This window comes from Pituophis catenifer, unplaced genomic scaffold (assembly GCF_029215685.1).
Source record: "Pituophis catenifer annectens isolate HBS135680 unplaced genomic scaffold, rPitCat1.0.hap2 SCAF_3, whole genome shotgun sequence".
Classification (NCBI taxonomy): Eukaryota; Metazoa; Chordata; class Lepidosauria; order Squamata; family Colubridae; genus Pituophis; species Pituophis catenifer.
Genome location: NW_027256883.1, coordinates 25700018 through 25718709, shown reverse-complemented (window position 1 = coordinate 25718709; position 18692 = coordinate 25700018). Strand labels below are relative to the sequence as shown.

At 39.6% G+C, this 18692-nt stretch overlaps 1 protein-coding gene across 1 annotated transcript in view; it reads left to right on the top strand.

Moving 5' to 3' along the window:
• GRHL2 (grainyhead like transcription factor 2) overlaps positions 1 to 18692 on the top strand; it is a 62534-nt gene that overhangs the window by 35858 nt on the left and 7984 nt on the right. The window contains exons 9-13 of the mRNA XM_070940980.1: positions 11266 to 11353; positions 11454 to 11590; positions 12772 to 12803; positions 14766 to 14860; positions 16749 to 16834. Coding sequence (XP_070797081.1) covers positions 11266 to 11353; positions 11454 to 11590; positions 12772 to 12803; positions 14766 to 14860; positions 16749 to 16834 — 438 coding nt within the window. The remainder of the gene's footprint in view (positions 1 to 11265; positions 11354 to 11453; positions 11591 to 12771; positions 12804 to 14765; positions 14861 to 16748; positions 16835 to 18692) is intronic.

Below are 18692 nucleotides of genomic sequence, written 5' to 3'. Positions count from 1 at the left end.
TCCAGCAATTTTACTCTGCCCACAAAGAAGAAAAAATAATAATAGCTGAGATCTGGTTGCTAAGCAATGAGAACTCATAAGATGCAGTAGCGGATGGGGTGGGGAGAAGGTATGAGAGAGTGGTGGAGCAATAAAACGCTATCCAAGCTATCCCATTAGCTCATGCTTCACAATGTGTATGCGCTTTGCTTCTGGATTGTCCAACAGGTAGAGTTGCAATGCAACATCACAATAACCCCTCCTTTAATAAAAAGGAGGTGGGGTTGTTGCAAGCAATGACTCTTAAGCGTTGTGTTTTAACGTCTATTTTTTTTACGTCAAATATTTGCAGAAATTTAAGTATACAGCTGCCTAGTAAAAGCTCAGTAAATACCAAAGGAGTTAACAGTCTTATTCTGATTATTCTTCCACTTGATGGTTTCTTTGTTTTTTTAAAAAAGGAAGGAGGGGTAAGGAGGGGAAAAAAAAGAGCTTAAGAGACTAAGACTCATCAAAGGTGACCTATAGATGACAAGAAGTAGAGCCTTTGAATTATACATATTCATCACTTTGACTATCCTGTTTAATTGATACTTCAGATTTCATGGCTGGGAAGCAGGAAATGAGTGTTGACAGATCTAATCAAAGCCTTCTTAAAAGTGAGAGAAAAGAGCACTAGGGTAGTTAAAATGTTACTCTTATCAAACCTGGAGTCTGGGTAGCTCAGGAGGCTTAAAATAGGATGTGTGATCACTCAAACTGAAGCTTGCCCCAGGCTGCGGATTGCCAGAAATTGGGAAAGCTTAGATTCTTTGTTAGGTTAGTTACAAAAGACCTCTCTATGCCTCTGGATTCTGAGGTTGGTTGCTTTTATCCTTCTCAAACTGGGTCCCCTCAAGATGTGTTGAAGTTCTCTTCAGTCATGGCTTGGAATTCTAATCCTATTGCACCTGGGGAGAACTAGGTTGGAGAAGGTAGGTTTATTTCTATACCCTCCTTTCCCAGTAATGATCAGTGGAACCATAAATGTCTCTGGGAATGCGGTCCTAAGATAACCATTTATAGCCAAGAATTCCCTCGCTTTTGCATAAATGGTTTATATATTTCAGGGCAGTGGTGAAATGTAAAATTTGTTACTACCGGTTCTGTGGGCATGGCTTGGTGGGGGGTAATGTGACTGGGTGGGCGTGGCCAACTTTATTTTTAAAAGCATTTTTTCTACAACTTCTTCGGCCGAAGAGGTTGTAGAAAAAATGCTTTTAAAAGGCTCTGACGATCCCAGTTGAGCCGCGCAATCATCAGAGGCTTTTTTTTTTACTTTTAAAAGCATTTGTAGAAAAAATGCTTTTAAAAGTAAAAAAAAAAAAGCCTCTGATGATTGCGTGGCTCAGCTGGGCTGGGGGGAGGGCAGGGATTTCTGCTACAGGTTCCGAACCACCCACCGCCATCGCTACCAGATCGGGCGATCCAGTCTGAACCGGGAGCATTTCACCCCTGTTTCAGGGTCTCAGAATATTGTTTTCAGATCCATATCCTTCTAAAACTTTCCTTGTGTTTATAGGTTGTCCTCAACCACAACTAAGCCCAAACTTTCTGCTGCTAAGCAAGACAGTGAATAACAGTGTTAAGTGAATTTCCCTCCATTGTATGACCTTTCTTGCCACAATTATTAAGTGAATCAATGCGGTTGTTAAGTTAGTAACACAGTTGTTAAGTGAATCTGGCTTTCCCGTTGACGTTGCTTGTCAGAAGATTGCAAAAGGCCATCACATGACCCCAGGACATTGCAACCATTGTAAATAAGTCCGTGGCCAAGTATCTGAATTTTGATCACGAGACCATGGGGTTGTTGCAAAAGTCATAAATGTGAAAAACTGTCATAAGCCACTTTTCAGGGTTGTGGTAACTTCAAACGGTCACTAAATGAACTGCTGTAAATCAAGGACTACCTATCTGCACCCTCAAATTAGCTCAAACTCTTCTGTCCATCACTGTGTATTGTGCCCCATTCATACATTGGATTCTGACTGTCCTGCTGCAAACAGAGAGGAATAGCTATAAATTAGGAGATATTCCACCACAGATACAAATATTATTTCTTTGCATCAAACATTGGGATAATACATACTAAGGGGATGGCTCTGTGGATAAGACACTGAGCCTGTCGATCAAAAGGTCAGCGATTCGAATCCCTAGTGCCGTGTAACGGGGTGAGCTCCCGTTACTTGTCCCAGCTTCTGCCAACCTAGCAGTTCGAAAGCACGCAAAAAATGCAAGTAGAAAAATGGGGACCACCTTTGGTGGGAAGGTAACAGCGTTCCGTGCGCCTTTTGGCGTTTAGTCATGCCGACCACATGACCACAGAGACGTCTTCGGACAGCGCTGGCTCTTCGGCTTTGAAATGGAGATAAGGACCACCCCCTAGAGTCTGGAACGGCTAGCACATATGTGCGAGGGGAACCTTTACCTTTACCTTTATACTGAAGAAATCTCTTCCAGGTTGTCATTTGAACTGTCTCTTAGGCCTTGTGGCACTTGTAGAAGAAGAACTATCAGACGCTCAAGCAGAGATAGCCCTATCATTCAACAGAGTGAGGTGGCCATCCCAGGCAACAAATAGAGGGGCAGATTGGATGATAGAGCCATATATGCTCTATGAACTCTCCTACATATGTTAAGATTCCCTGTTGCTCTCAGGTGGTATGAAGTAGGTACTACACCCACAAGTGTGGAAGAAGGTGCATTATGCATTAAATCAGCTTCTAGGATGTGAGGTACGTGAGTAGGAATAACACTCCATTTTGTCTCTCAGCTCAGGCAGTAAAAGGCCTTCAAGTAACTTTTCATTGGGCTGCCTTGGTTACATGAGCTGAGGCTACAGGGACCAAATAATGGCATTTAGGCAGACCTAACAACATCAGAGGTGGAGGTTATGACAAACCTGGGGCCTATGTTGTATTTGTTTTCTCTCTGTAAATCCACATGTGCCATCTAGTGGCACAGCACGAAAATACTGATAGCTTGGATAAATAAATATTGTGGAAAAGGAGGAAAGAGGAATATTTTATTTATTATTTTTATACCTTGTCTTTCTTCCAAAGAACTCCAGAGGGCATAAATAGTTTCTCTACTCCTCACCTTGTTTTCATTGCAACCATGTAAGGTGTAGGTTAGTTCTGGGACTTTTGCGATAATATTTATTTTCTTATTCAGTTTCTTTTAAATGCTTACATTTTTCCAGCATGTGTCCAAAGCATCTTACCCCAGATAGAAATAAACTACAATAATATAAAATGAATAAGAATCGATGTGTTGTAAAATATCCAGAATATGTAGCAGCCTGATAGAAGAAAAAAAAAAAAAGAAGAAAGAAATGCCACAAGGAAAGAGTCCCAAAGAAATGAAAGAGAGCAGTGACAGTCACTGACTTCATATAGCAGACATATATCATACAGTACACATCTCACACATGTGAAAACGGCTGGGGCTTTGATTGGCCAGGCATTCCCGTCATTTTGAAATCAGTGGCCATTGTAGCAGATGACCCTGGACTTATGGCAGTTCACAAAAACAAGGCCTAAAAAATGAAACAGGTTAAAAGTACAATGGGTAAAATCAATTATGACCATCATTTCAAAGATCAGATAGTGTCAACTAGCATAAGATGACTAATCAACCCTGAAGTTTTGGAGGCAGCTTGGATTGTCCCTGATGGTCTGCTGAATGGTCTGATACAGGCCTCAATTGCAACCTGGAACAAGAGGATGTTGAGGTCTTAGATTGGATCCTGCCAATGATTGGATCTTTCCAGTTATGGATTCCATCAGTCCCCCTTGGTTTCCAAGGAACCGAGAAAGATAAAACAGGTGAAAAGATGCCTAGAACACTGCTGGAAATATGAACTCAACGAAACACAGATTAAAGCCACTATTAAGGCCTACTTTGTGGCGGTCAGAATGATGAAACGAATAGAATAGAATAGAATAGAATAGAATAGAATAGAATAGAATAGAATAGAATAGAATAGAATAGAATAGAATAGAATAGAATAGAATAACAAAGTTGGAAGTGACCTTGGAGGTCTTCTAGTCCAACCCCCTGCTTAGGCAGGAAACCGTACATCACTTCAGACAAATGGTTATCCAACATCTTCTTAAAAATTTCCAGTGTTGGAGCATTCACAGCTTCTGCAGCATGTTGTTTCACTGATTAATTGTTCTAACTGTCAGGAAATTTCTCCTTAGTTCTAAGTTGCTTCTCTCCTTGATTAGTTTCCACCCATTGCTTCTTGTTCTACCCTCAGGTGCTTTGGAGAATAGCTTGACTGCCTCTTCTTTGTGGCAACCCCTGAGATATTGGAACACTACTATCATCTCCCCAGTCTTTCTTTTCATTAAACTAGACATACCCAGTTCCTGCAACCGTTCTTCATATGTTTTAGCAGTCCAGTCCCCTGATCATCTTTGTTGCTCTTCTCTACACTCTTTCTAGAGTCTCAACATCTTTTTTAAATCATGGCGACCAAAACTGAATGCAGTATTCCAAGTGTGGCCTTACCAAGGCATTATAAAGTGGTATTAACACTTCACGTGATCTTGATTCTATCCCTCTGTTTATGCAGTACTTCTCCACCTTTACTACATCTGTGGATAGCTGTCCAGCAACCCTTTTTAAGGAGACTTGGGTGTTCCTCAGTAAGGGTGGAGCCAGAAGTTCCATCTGTAGGGCTACACAGAAAATATGCAAGGCAATTGTTAGACCAACATGGTCAGATCCACCATAGTTGGACTCCAAATTTAGTGTAGTCTTCTTTGGAGATACCCAGGATGCAGTCTTACTCTTTTATCTGGGATGGGTTTGATCCTTGAGAGAGAGGGTTGTCCCTCTCTCTCTTAAAGAGATGCTGGTTATCCCACTTCACAAGAAATATTTGCTAAATCCAACTACATTACACATTATCCAGGATCCAACCTTCCTCTTTTAGGGAACATTGTTGAGAAGATGGTCTCACAATATCTTCAAAGGATCCTGGATGAAGTGGATTATCTAGAGTTGTGGGTCCAGGAAGACCTTTGCACAGACATGTTACAAATCCTGTCTGCTAACTAATGTCACCTGAAGGATCCAGAAAAAGAAACTTTTCTGCCATGGTGCCTGCTGCTTGGAACATCATTCTCAGAACTTAGACTTCTCCTTGCCCTTCTAGTCTTTAGGAAGCACCTGAAGACATAGATGTGCCACTATGCTCGGGGTCTCAGAATAGTAATGAACCTTGTCAATACTTACACTGAATAGAATGTCTGGTTTTTATTCACTTGCTGATGGTCTTTATGTTTAGTGTTTAACTGAGTTTTAATGGTGGTTGTAATATGCTTGTGTGTTTGTTACATTTATTTATATTTTTAGTGCTCTTGCTCTTGTTTTTGTTGTAAGCCATCACTCAGAGTTACATAGGTGGGACGGGTGGCTAGACAATGAAATAAATTAGACAACCTCAGTGTCAACAGTTTCTGTGGAATAAAAAGAAGTCAGAGTGAGTTGTCATTGATCCAGCCAATAGAAGGAGGCGACCACAGAGGGATAGCCTTTGGGGCGGGCTCTTCCAACTTCATCTATTGTAGATCAGGAGTGTGGCAGCACATGGGCAACCAACAGAATAGGCATTATTTGACAATAGTGACTTTTACCTATGAGGACAGGGGCAACCACAATTGGCTTTGGATGTAGTTTTCAGGAAATCTTTATAGGCAACTCCAGATATTTTGAATATATGTTTATGTAATCCATTTCTAAAAGGACTGCCATAAATTCACGCTGTATTTGCAAAACAGCGGCTGTTCTGTGTCTGAATTTGCAATGCAGTTGACTCACATTAAGGCTTGACAGTTCAGGGCAGAGATTTGTTTCCGTTCAGTGTTAATTCAATTGCTCTTAAAACCCTTTAACCTCCTGGAGAATAGCTAGCTATTCCTTATTACCATAAAATGGTACTTTAAAAAAAAAAAAAGGCCTTAAATAGCACTAGGCAGGTTGTCAAGGAAACTCAGCTCTGACACCAAGCAAATTTAAGATTAATTTATTGTAGGCAGAAGCTGCTATCAACTACTGGAGTGGAGGAGTTTGTGTCATAAATCATGGTCTTTTAAAATACTATGTATATACCGCTCCTACAACTATTGCATCATTTTATCTTTGTTCCTTGCCATCCCAGAGAGACTTGAGAAATTAAACTATAGAAATCAAAAGTAGTCTTGCTGACATCAGGGTGATAGAACATGTCCATCTGGCCTCTGCAGTAAAAACTTTCCAAAGTTAACATTTGACTTAGACTCTGATAAGTTATTACTTATCCATCTCGAATAAGATTATTCATCCATATATACATATATCGACAAATGCATGCACACAAGCACCATCAGTCCGTCAGTTTGTCAGTCAGTCAGTCAGTCAGTCTGTATCTCTATTCATCCATCCATCCAACCATCATCTATCTCTACCTAAAATATCTGTATCTATCCATGTTTTTGTCTACCAAATTTCAACTTTTATAGTACTTACCACAGCTGTTGATCATGCTACTGAAAATTCCAGAAATGGTGATCCTAAAATATTAGATTAGGCATTTTACCACAGTAGGAAAGACTTATGCCACAGGATCTACAATGTTGGCCAATCTATGGTCCAGTTGCTATCTCTGGAAGGAGAACCTCCAAGCACTTCACCTTATTTCTTATTTCTTATTTATTTATTTATTTATTCAATTTATATGCCGCCTTTCTCTGGAGACTCAGGGCGGCTTACAATGCATTTTTTAAAAAAACCAAACCATTATAAAAACATTTAAAAATTAAAACATTAAAACCCATTCACACCATGGCCGGATCTCACAAGATCGCAACAGCGAGGTTCTTCATCTTAGCTTTGAGGTGGTTAGCCCTTGGAACAGAGGAGTTCTCTTTAAAATAGGATATATGATGCCCTTATGTCAGCCCCCTTCCAGATAAATTTGATTTTAGCACACTTAATGTATATCCCACTTCTATGCATTAAAAAGAAAGCAAAGAAGGAAGGCAAATATGCCCTACTGTGAACAGTATGTGTGCATATATATTTTCAAAAAATATGTTCAATATTACCATGCTAGGGTCTGGAATGATTTAAGAAAATGTTCAGATGACTAACCAAGCTTGTGAAATATTAACATTAAAAGTTTAGGCATTTCAAACACCGCATGGTGCTATGTAGAATTGCCCTGCCAACTCCCTGCCTTGGCATCATAAATTTCTAAAGCCTTCCCATGGCTTCCCATTGGTTTATAAATCCCCCTTCCCCATCTCATGCTAAGGGAGAATAAAATGCTATGGGGAAGGTAGCTTGTTAATTCACCAGCTTGGCATCAAGTTAAATAGCACAGCTAAATGCAAGGCAGTGGGATGCAAGCCAGAATCCTATAGCCATTTAATAGAGATTCTGGTCTCAAGCAGTGAGACCAGCATGATAGAATGAAGAGCATCTAAGATTTTCAGTATTATTACTGCTTGTGGTGATGAACAAAAGGGTTGTTTAACTCCACTGTGTTAGCAACGGATAAATGGCTGACCCTGCTTTGCCTTTGGGTGACCTCCCAAGTATGGTTTTTACGACAGCAGTGAGGAAGTTGAGGCAGTGCTGAAACCCAAGAGCCATATGCCCTGTGCTTACTTTCATGCCTGTGAAGAAACCTCTGAGAGAGAGACAGACAGACACAATTTTAACTTTGCTCGTTATAGCTTCCTTCTCAGTTGTTTACTCTCAAAGGAGTTAAGTACTCCGTTGAGAAGATATTTCAATTGTTGATCTTAATTATGAAACCTACTAAATGTTACCCATTTTATTTTCTGAATCAGAGAACCCAAGCTAGAATTCCTTTGAGTTAAAAGAGATCATTTTAAGCATATTTCTTAAAATAATTTTATTTGGGGAGGGTCTTCAGGTCATAGACCAAAGTCAGCCAGCTAGTTTTGTTCCTAAAACAACTCTAGGACTCACAGTTTCCTGGTTTCTAACCTGGTACATTAATCAGAACATCAAACAGGCTCTCTTTGGTTATTATAGTTGCCCTAAAGCAGGGATCCCCAACTTGGTGACTTTAAGACTTGTGGACTTCAATTCCCTGAATTCCCCAGCCAGACATGCTGGCTGGGGAATTCTGGGAGTTGAAGTCCACAAGTCTTAAAGTCGCCAAGTTGGGGACCCCTGCCCTAAAGGGAACATGATATTCATGGCTTATGGCATCCATTCACACTCTGACCTTTCCAAACACATTAGATGTAATAGCTACAAACACTAACCAACATGGTTGGAGAAGTTGTAATCCAATACAATGAGCAAGTCCAATATTAGGAATGAAGTACTACTGGATTGTACTGGCTGTTCATTTATTATTTGATTTATAGGCTACTCGGTTTCATCACAACTCAAAAGTGGTTGTAGTTTGACCTAAGGAATGAGAACACGACTATATATCATTTATTTTGTAATTTGGTTTATTTATCAAATGTAATTTTCTATCAGCTTGTCATATTTGAAAAATAATTCCAGAATGGCAGTTTTTTAAACGAAAGCTCCTTTGGGCCCAGTTCAACTTCTAGGTGACTGTACTGAAACAGTTTGCCATTGCTTCTTTTAGGATTATTATTGGTGGTGGTTGTGCTGGATTTTCAGTCCAGGTTGCAGCCTTAGACTTTCCAGGGAATGGCTCTTATGCCAATATAACCAGTGGTGGGTTTCAAATTTTTTTACTACCGGTTCTGTGGGTGTGGCTTGGTGGGCGTGCCATGGCTTGGTGGGCATGGCTTGGAGGGCATGGCAGGGGAAGGATACTGTAAAATCTCCATTCTCTCCCCAATCCAGGGGAAGGTTACTGCAAAATCCCTATTTCCACCCAATCAGCTAGGGCTCGGGAGGCAGAGAATAGATGGGGGTGGGCCAGTCAGAATTTTTACTACTGGTTCTCTGAACTACTCAAAATTTCCACTACCGGTTCTCCAGAATTGGTCAGAACCTGCTGAAACCCATCTCTGAATATAACCAAGTTTGACCGCTTCGTCTTCAGATCCCAGATGAGGACAGCTGGACACTGCCACCTTCCTAGACCAAAACAGGCATACAAGATGGAAAAGTAAAAGAATACAATAAGGCCAGATCAAATTACAAGTCAAAAGCACTGTACTGACCCACAACAAGAAGCTTTCCTATAAGCTATATTTGCTCCTTCTGTTTTTTTTTTTTCTCACCTGCCCACTCCCTCTAGGAATGTCTGCATCTGGCCCCATAGGATTATTTTTTTTTCAAGTGGGGATTTTGAGATACCAAAGATACCAAACATGTTACACTATGCTATAATTTAGAAGGTTCCACAGAGGTACTCTGCTTTCTAATATGTGCACAGTGGTAATGAGTTCCTTAATATAGTATATTTAATATTGTAGAGCAGTGATTCCAATTTGCTTTGAAGCCAACTATGTCAACAGAGCTAGATTTTGAAATCCCACAGAACACATCTGTATCTTTTAAATGTCTGCTTGCAAACGTGACTACAGTTGCTTACAGATTCGGTACTATGTCTTTGTTCATTCTAACTGGTATTAATTAGTCTTCTGCCTCTGCAATCAAAAGTGGGACCAGTATGGGTGTGTCTCAGGGGTGGGTTCTACTTACCTTTACCACCGGTTTGCAACGGGGATGCATGAGCGCGCTCTGCACATGCGCAGAAGCATTCTGATGATGGCGGGATCGGTAGGTGGAGCCTCCCCCCGATTTTACTACTGGTTCTATAGAACCGGTGTGAACCGGGGGCAACCCACCACTGGTGTGTCTGTGTATCTGTGTATGTATGTGTGTTGGAATTAAGGACTGGATGCCAAATCTCCAAGGACAGTAAATGCTGTGTAACATTGTGGTAAGAATGGAGTCTCTGCAAATTTACATCCTCTCATGTTGTCTCATGATAATTGGTTTTATTTATTATTTGTGAACTGCCCAGAGTCAGTTGGAGTATCCACATTAGATTAGGGAGACCTTGGTATGATTAATCAAGATGGATTTTTTGCTTTTTACCGAGAACATCTCTGTCTTTTCGTTTGCATCTCAAATTAGTATTTATTGTTAAGGATTCTTATTAATGTTGTTATTTAGAAGTAAAAAGTTAAAGCACTGCCTCCCTCAATAACCATCCTTGGGTAGGTAGGGGTGAGTAATAGTGATTGGCCTGATATTATCTACTAAGCTTCCAAAGTTGATAATGGGCTTGGAAATGGATGCCACCATTTTCATGCAACTTCTTAAGCACTATGTTGCTTTCCACATATCTCAGTCAAAGTACAAATAAAATAATCTGAACAAACCAGTGCCTCAAAAATTCCTACAATGTGGCTATAACATATATAGCCTCATTTCAATATTTCTTAATTCTATTTGGCTACTTGTTTGTTTTACAGTATTTATAACCTTCTCCAATCCCAAAGGACCCTGGGCAGTACACCATATCAACACAAACAGTGCTGATGATCTTACCTAGTTTGGATAATATAACGTCTGCAAGAAAGCAGCCAAGCGCCAAGAGCACCAAGGACCCCTCATTTCAACCCTGAGCTATAAATATTCTCTTATATCACAAACAGGAGTGCTTGAGGGTGTGGCTAAAAAGTCAACATGATGGCCATGAGAGCATAATGGAAGCTTTGGCTATTTTTTATGTGCTTTGCATGTATAACATGCATAGAGTATGGGCGGAGCTTTGCTATCATGTTGAATATTTTTTAATCATATTCTGTGGACACCTTGGAACCAGAGGTGGGTTTCAGTAGGTTCTGACCAGTTCTGGAGAACCGGTAGCAGAAATTTTGAGTAGTTCGGAGAACCGGTAAAAACCACCTCTGACTGGCCCCGCCCCTATCTATTCTCTGCCTCCTGAGTCCCAGCTGATCAGGAGGAAATGGGGATTTTGCACTAACCTTCCCCTGGATTGGGAGGGAATGGAGATTTTACAATATCCTTCCCCTGCCACGCCCACCAAGCCATGCCACACCAAACCAAGCCACACCCACAGAACCCATAGTAAAAAAGTTTGAAACTCACCACTGCTCAGAACACCAAGAAAACCAGGAATGCCATAATAAATTGGTAATCAGAACAATGTTCAAACCCCAAAATAATCACAACTAGTAAGACTAAGGCCACTCCTGGGGACAAATGCCTCCTCTACATAACAGCCACTTACATTAATGTCTGTGCTTCTCGTCACAGGGAGCCGAAAGGAAAATCCGGGATGAAGAAAGAAAGCAAAACAGAAAGAAATCGAAAGGCCAAGTTTCTCAGGCAACTTGCCCTAACGGTGAGGATGCAAGCTTTTTCTCTTGGTCTGTACAATGCTCAGTCTGGTGCTAATAATGTCTTCCCAGTCAGTAACCTTCTCTTCCATTTTCCCTGAACAGCAGAAGGGAAGTTGACTCCTGTGCCTCTCCAAAAGAAGAGTGACATCACCTATTTTAAAACTATGGCTGACCTGGATTCCCAGCCTGTTCTTTTCATACCAGATGTTCATTTTGGCAATCTCCAAAGAGCTGGGCAGGTAAGAAATCAGGTAATGTGAAGGTCTATCCTGCCTCTCAATGGTTTGGTCCATCCTCTATTTCCCAGAAATAAATGAGCATGATCCATTCTGTGTAAATAACTTTTGGGAGTTCTCTGACATAAAGTTGAAGCTGTCTTCTTCCAGATCAGATTATTTGACCAACTAAGCCAGTAGAGTATACTAGGGAATGGTGGTGGCAATCTTGAATCTGCAAAGGCTCATTCATGTCATTATTTCATCTGGTTGCCAAAGATTAATCTACTATTATTTTATAGGTATTAACAGCGTTACTGTCAGCTAAAAAGTATTTTCCAAGATTGAAGAAGGAAAGCTGAGATTTTAAGGTTCCTTTGATCATGACTCTCTTTTTATAAAGAAATTCAAGGGGAGACTGTTGCAAACTCTTTTGAACAGAAAGCAGAAATTGCAAATTTTAGTGCATCCTTTGTTCTTCAGGTTCTCCAAGGCCAAATGTGATCCCTGTCCAGTAGTGGGTTTTAATTTTGGTCACTGCCGGTTCGCTCATGGGCACGCTCACGTGTGACACTTCTGTGCATACACATAATCTTCTGTGCACGCGCAGAGACGTCCGGATGGGTGGGCGGAGTCGATGGGTGGAGCCTCCCACAGCCGCCGCTACTGAAGACATCCACTTCAGTACCGGCGGCGGTCCCACTACTGCCCCTGTCCCAGAAAAAGCTGTGTCTTCCTCCTCATATAAAATGTCAAATTTGATCCCTAGCATCAAGTCAAATATGGCTGGAAAGTATTCTTTTTAAGCCATTTTTTCACATTAAAGCACAGCCACATCTTCTCCACAGCGTTAAAGGGTGTTGACTCTTCCAGGATGGAAGGAAATACAGAGAGAAAGAGAAGAATTTCATCCTATCCATTTTTTTTCACAGCAGTTTAAACCTTTGGCTGACCAACCAACTGTGTTTACCTGACTTTGTTTAATTCAAACAACAACAGAGAATGGAAGAATTCTAAAGAATGAACAGACGTGACTTGTCAGAGACTTTTTTCTCACAAGTCCTCTAAAAATGAACAGGGCATGCCAAAACTGAACAAAATGAGCAACTGATTTATGTGAAAAAGAGCAAATTCATGGCTTGGCTTCTTCCTTGATTTCCTGGAAACACCATAACTATAGATCTGTTTGTTGTTCTTTTTTGCAGGTTTATTATAACAACGATGATGAACGAGAAGGGTAAGAGCTTTACTATACATTTTGTAACTAAGAATCCAACCCCCTTATACAAAATATAAATATAAATATGAACATTCTAGTGTAAATCAAAGCACTTTATTTTTTTCCCAACAGTGCTGTTTCTTTGGTTGTTGCAATTTTTATTGCTTCTGATAGAAATGATCTGATATTTAGTATCATAATCTACACCTTCCAAGATATAATTTTGGCTAGGTATGCTTTAAAAGATGTCCACGCCAGGACATTGAAGCAAGGCAAAGCAAATTCCAGATTATAGAAGACTTAACAATTTTTTTTTAACAACTTGAATAATGCACATTAAGAAAATGCAGTTCAGCTTGCCAATTTTGAAATATTTTGTGAAAATAATCATTGGTAAATCATCTGGAGCTCAGTGACTGTTGGAATTTCCTCTTAGCTCCGCTTACCTTCCTGTGATCTGCATGCCTGCCTTGCTGACCTTTAGAGTAGAAACTGCTTCATATCTATGAATAACACTGAAACAGATCCCCACAATTAAACAATGTGATCTGCTAGGACTTAGGATATATAGCTCCTCCGTCACAGAGCCTGCTCTCTGGAACAGGATCCCCTCCAGAAATCCATATGGTTCCTACCCTAATGATAAACTGGAAGTCTTTGACAACCTGGGTGTTCTCCCAGGTCTTGGGGCAGTGAAGGCTTGCTGAATCCTGTAGTCAGAGCTATCAAACTCCCGGCCCACGAGCCAGATGTGTCACATGCTGACCACACATCCACCCGGTTTAGCGAAGGGAAAAAGTCCCGATACGTCATGTGACACCACCATGACGATGTGAATTTGACAACCCTGCTGTTGGTCATTCTTTATTGTTACGTATAATTTTTTTTCCTTGATATCTATTACTGCTTTTGAGTTTTTAGTGTTTCTTGCTTTTGAAGCATAAGCTGTTCAGAGAAATTTGAAATCAGAAAGCCTCTAAATTATATCAAATAAATAAATACATGGAAGCTTAGTTCCTCAGAGTTCCAGTTTTAGTAATATACATAAGCACAAAACTGGTTTATAGTCTTAACTTTTTTTGTGCCTAGTATCTTACGTAACTTCTCAAGCTGTTAGTTCAGATAACACATCGGTATTATGCCTGTGGAATTAACAGTACCTTGTTCTTAGAACAGGCCTATCAAAAATGCTACCATTTTCTTAAAAATTATGATTTCATCATTTCACTGTACAGGCTGATCTTGGTTTTTTTTTTTCTTCCTGTAAACTATTAATTGATTAATGTTTACTGCGTTTTAATATGGTCTGGATGAAATTATAACATGACGTTTGATGGAAATAATTAGCTGGAATTTGGAGAGGAAAGCCAAACGATATATGTCAGAATTAATGCTACCTTTTGAATGTTTTAAACAGAGAGCAAATATTGCCTGATGACTTTTCTCAAGGAATAATGAGAATTAAAATGGCAGCATAGTGAACAGATCCATAGTACTTACTGCAGCTTTTGCCTTGATAACTATCAGTATACGTTCTACAGCAAGAAGGATTTAAATCCCATCAATAAAGTTACATCAGATTCAGTTAGTGTAAAGGGGCTGATTTCTTTATTTTAAAAAAGTATGCTTTGTGGAGACTCCATTGGATGGATATCTCATCTTTAGTTAATCTTAATCAGCAGTTGTTATCTGAACAAGGAGGAGGCTTATTGTCAGGTGCAAAAGACCAGGATCACATGTGAAGTTCCAATTAAACTGATTTATTGCTCATACTTATTTGCCCATCTACTAAACTAAAAGCACTAATTTGATGCTAGATAAGAGTTTAAGGGACTTTGGACTATAGTCTGTTGGTAACTATACAAAGATTCTAGGCTGATTCCGCTTTTGACCCTGCCCCCAGGCTCTGCCATTCCTTGTCCTACAATTATTGTATCTTGATTAATTTACAAATCTGTTTCTTTTTGTTTTTCTACTCAGTGGCAGTATTCTAGCTAAACGGATATTCCGCACAGTTGAAGAAGACTTCGTTCCACCACCATTGAAACAAATAAAAGAAGAAGGAACAAAAAAAGGTATTTGTTCTTAGTCTTATATTTGTCTTTCTTTGATATTCCGTGCAGCAAATGATGATAAACTACATAAAATTCACAGCACTTTCCCAACTGGATGCCTCCAAGATGTAGTGAATAGCAGTTCCCAAGAAGATGCAAATGATAGCCCAATACATTTGGCGGCTTTTGGAAGTTTGGTTAGAGTTTGGGACATAGTTGAGAAATAGCCAACCTCAAAACCAGGGTATATCACAAAAACACATAAAGGCATGTTGTAGGTAAATTACATGTATTACATTAATAAACAATGTGGTTGTACCGTAGAATGCAACATCACATGACTGCTGATTTATGACAGCAGTCCCAATTGCCATTGTTAAGCTAATCCTACATGATCTCAGCATCCCTGGATCATGTGATCACCATTTGCAAGTTCCTGCTGGCTTCTCCAGTGTCTTTGCTTATTGGAAGCAAGCAATAAGGGTCACAAATGGCAATCATGTGACCACAGGACACTGCAACTTCACAATTGCAAACCAATTGTCAAGCGCCTGAATCACAATCATGTGACAGTAGGAATGCTGTGATGGTTGCAAGTACGAGGACTGTGATAAATGCCCTTCATTCTGCATTATCGTAACTGAATGATTGCTGAATGAGTAGACTTTAATTGAGGACCTTTAATTGAGCATCTGTACTTGCTGATGTTACTGTTGAAAACTCACGTTGGAAATGATGAAGGGACTATTGGACAATGTATGAAAAAACTATTTTGTTTTATCAGAACACTACAGGTAGTCCTCGACTTACAACCACAAGTGGGCCCAAAATTTATGTTATTAAGCAAGACATTTTAGTGAGTTTTGTACCATTTTACAACCTTTCTTGCCACAGTTGTTAGGTGAATTTGCACTTGTTAAATTAGTAACATGGTTGTGAAATGAATCTGGCTTCGGCATTGACTTTGCTTGTCAAAAGTTGCAAAAAGTGACCAAGGACCCTACAACCATCATAAATGAATCAGTTGCCAAGTGTCTGAATTTTGATCACATGGCCATGGGGATGTTGTAATGGTTATAAGTGTGAAAAACTGTCATGTCACTTTTTTCAGTGCTGTTGTAATGTCAAACAGTCACTAAATGAACTGTCGTCAGTTGAAAACTACCTGTAGTTATGTTGCCCTTGTATCACAAAAAGAAAATTCACTCTATCAGATTTGAGTATTTGCTTTACAAGTTAATGGAACTTTTAGCTATTGATTGGTAAATTTGATTTCAATGGTGGCAAATCATCCAATTCTATAGAGAACTTCAAGAACTCAATTCTATAGAGCAGTGGTCCCCAACCCCCGGTCCGCGGACCGGTGCCGGGCCGTGGAGTACCTGGCACCGGGCCGCGCAGCGGCTGGGGGACATGAACGCTGCAGCGCAAAGGCTCCTGGGCCGTGCGCAAAAGCTCCTGGGCCGTGCGCAAAGGCTCCAGGGAAGAGAGCCCCGCGCAGGTACGCACGTGTGGCCCAAAGCCCCCACCCCTGCGCGCGCTCAGCGGGCCACGGTAAAATTATCAAAGGCTGATTGGTCCACGGCGATAAAAAGGTTGGGGACCACTGCTATAGAGAACTCCAATGTAACTACCTTGAATTGATTTGGAAGTTCTAAAAGTTTTAAGAAATGCTGCTATTCATAACACAATTTCTTGGAAGGGAAAAAAGGACACCCTTTCCAAATCAGCTTATATGCCTCTTGCCCCATGACATACTTATTTTCTGTGATAGTTTTATTTTTAATAGAAGTATCTGGCTTTTTTCAATTGTCAGTTGGTGGAAAGAAAGAAATTGCCTTCCAAGGGAAATGATTCATTTGTGGAACTGTTAAACGTCTTCTCCAAAGTTTGGTTCTTTATTTTTTAGTTCTGCTGTATGTGAGGAAAGAAGCGGATGAAGTGTTTGATGCTTTGATGTTAAAATCTCCCACAGTAAAAGGGCTTATGGATGCAGTAAGTATTTGTCATCTCATCTCACATCTTATTGTATTAAAGCAACAAACATTGATTTGATTTCTGGGGTAATTGCAGGAAAAGAAATAATAACTTTATATCTATACAAACTTAAAAATAACTGAACATTTATTCATTACCAACCAAAATGCCACAAAAAAATGACATTAATGAGCAAAATATTTATCATATACATAAATTGAATGTGTAGAAAAGAGTTGTTTATTGCAATTATCCTTGGCTACTGATATCTCTTTCCAAGAAGGTGTTCCAGATTGAAGAGGAACTTGAAGTAGTTCATGTGCTTTTTGATTAGAGTGACTTCTTTATGTTTGTCTCTGAACCTTGAAAAAAATCAGCCATAACAGGGATTCTCTGGAAAGAGTATAAGAGATTCTCCCGTAATCCCTAAAAATATCAGTCTGACAGGACTGACAGGAAGAAATCTCTTATACCTTAAATTGGACCTGAAACTTTAAATATTCATTGTTTCTAATCTCAATATTGTCTCAAAAGCAATTTGTTTTCTAATTATTTTGTTGTTCATCTCTATTTTTCTTTCCAAGATTTCCAAGTCTGTGTGAGTTAAGCCTGTGGCAGCCCCCTCCTTTTTAAAAACTTTCCATAACTCTTTCTTGCATTCCATATCTTGGGCAAATTGACTCCAAAAATCAAAAGAGTGAACCAAAATGTTGGTGGATGGTGACAAATAGATTCTTGACTGCATAAGATGAGAAGGGATGATAAAAATGTGAAATTGTTTTGCTGAGAAAGTCTGTAGAGCAGACTGATTGATTATTTGTACACTGCCTACTCAGGCAACTCTTGCATGGCTTACCTCAGTAGCTTAAAACATCCGTAAAATCAATTTTAAGTATTAAGGTATTTTAAAATATGCTGCTATGCTCCATTAAAACTCACCAAAAGCCCCAACTGGTTTCTTAAAGGATAAAAATCAACATTTTATTTAACCCCCAACAGTAAAGCTCTTCCAATGTGAATGGCCTTCCCATCCTCCCCTCCCTTCCTCCCCCCTCCCCCCCAAATCTCTCTAGGATGGGTAGCCACAGAATTTCCTGGCCAAATTATGTTAAGTGTTGGATTCTTCTAGAAAAGACAATCCCGGGTAGCAAGAGTCTATGCTAAAAAAAAATTATAGGCAAAAAACAGCACCATAAATTATGCCTGGAAACCAGTGAAGCTCTCCCAAAATAGGTACATTCTACTGTAAGCAATTTTGTTCTGAGTCATTTTCAAACTGCAACAGTTTGTCTGAGAGATGAGAAAAGTATCAACTATGAATGCCTTTGACATCTCTGGTCCAAGATGACACACAACTGGTGGACCCACCAAACCTGGGCAAAAGTTCTCCTGGAGAAACAATAAATCTGGAAAAATCCCCTGTTCTATATTATGCACCAGGTCTTTCTGGGGTGTTAAATCCCAAGAGGCACAAAAGATGAAAATTTATGGAACTAAATGGCTTCTGTACCTAGAATAATACCGTCTTGCTTTGATTCAAATATTGTCTGTTTTGCATGACATTTATTTGTACAATTTATTAGGCTGCTTTTTTATAGGCAAGTTTATTTATTTCCTGCAGTTTTTAAATGAACATGTTTGTTTTAATAATAATTAAATAAGTATTATAATTTATTTATTGTATTTATGAAAAATAATTTATTATACATTACTTTATGTTCCTTCTGGTGTATTTTAAAAAAACCCATCATGGAAGGCAGTGGGAACGAGTAAAGATGCTTCTTGCTAAATGGGCTTGCTTTGCTTGCCAGAAAGGGTAGGGTTTAGAATGCAGAAATATTTTAACCTGTGCGCTTTTGAAATTTATGTCGCATTG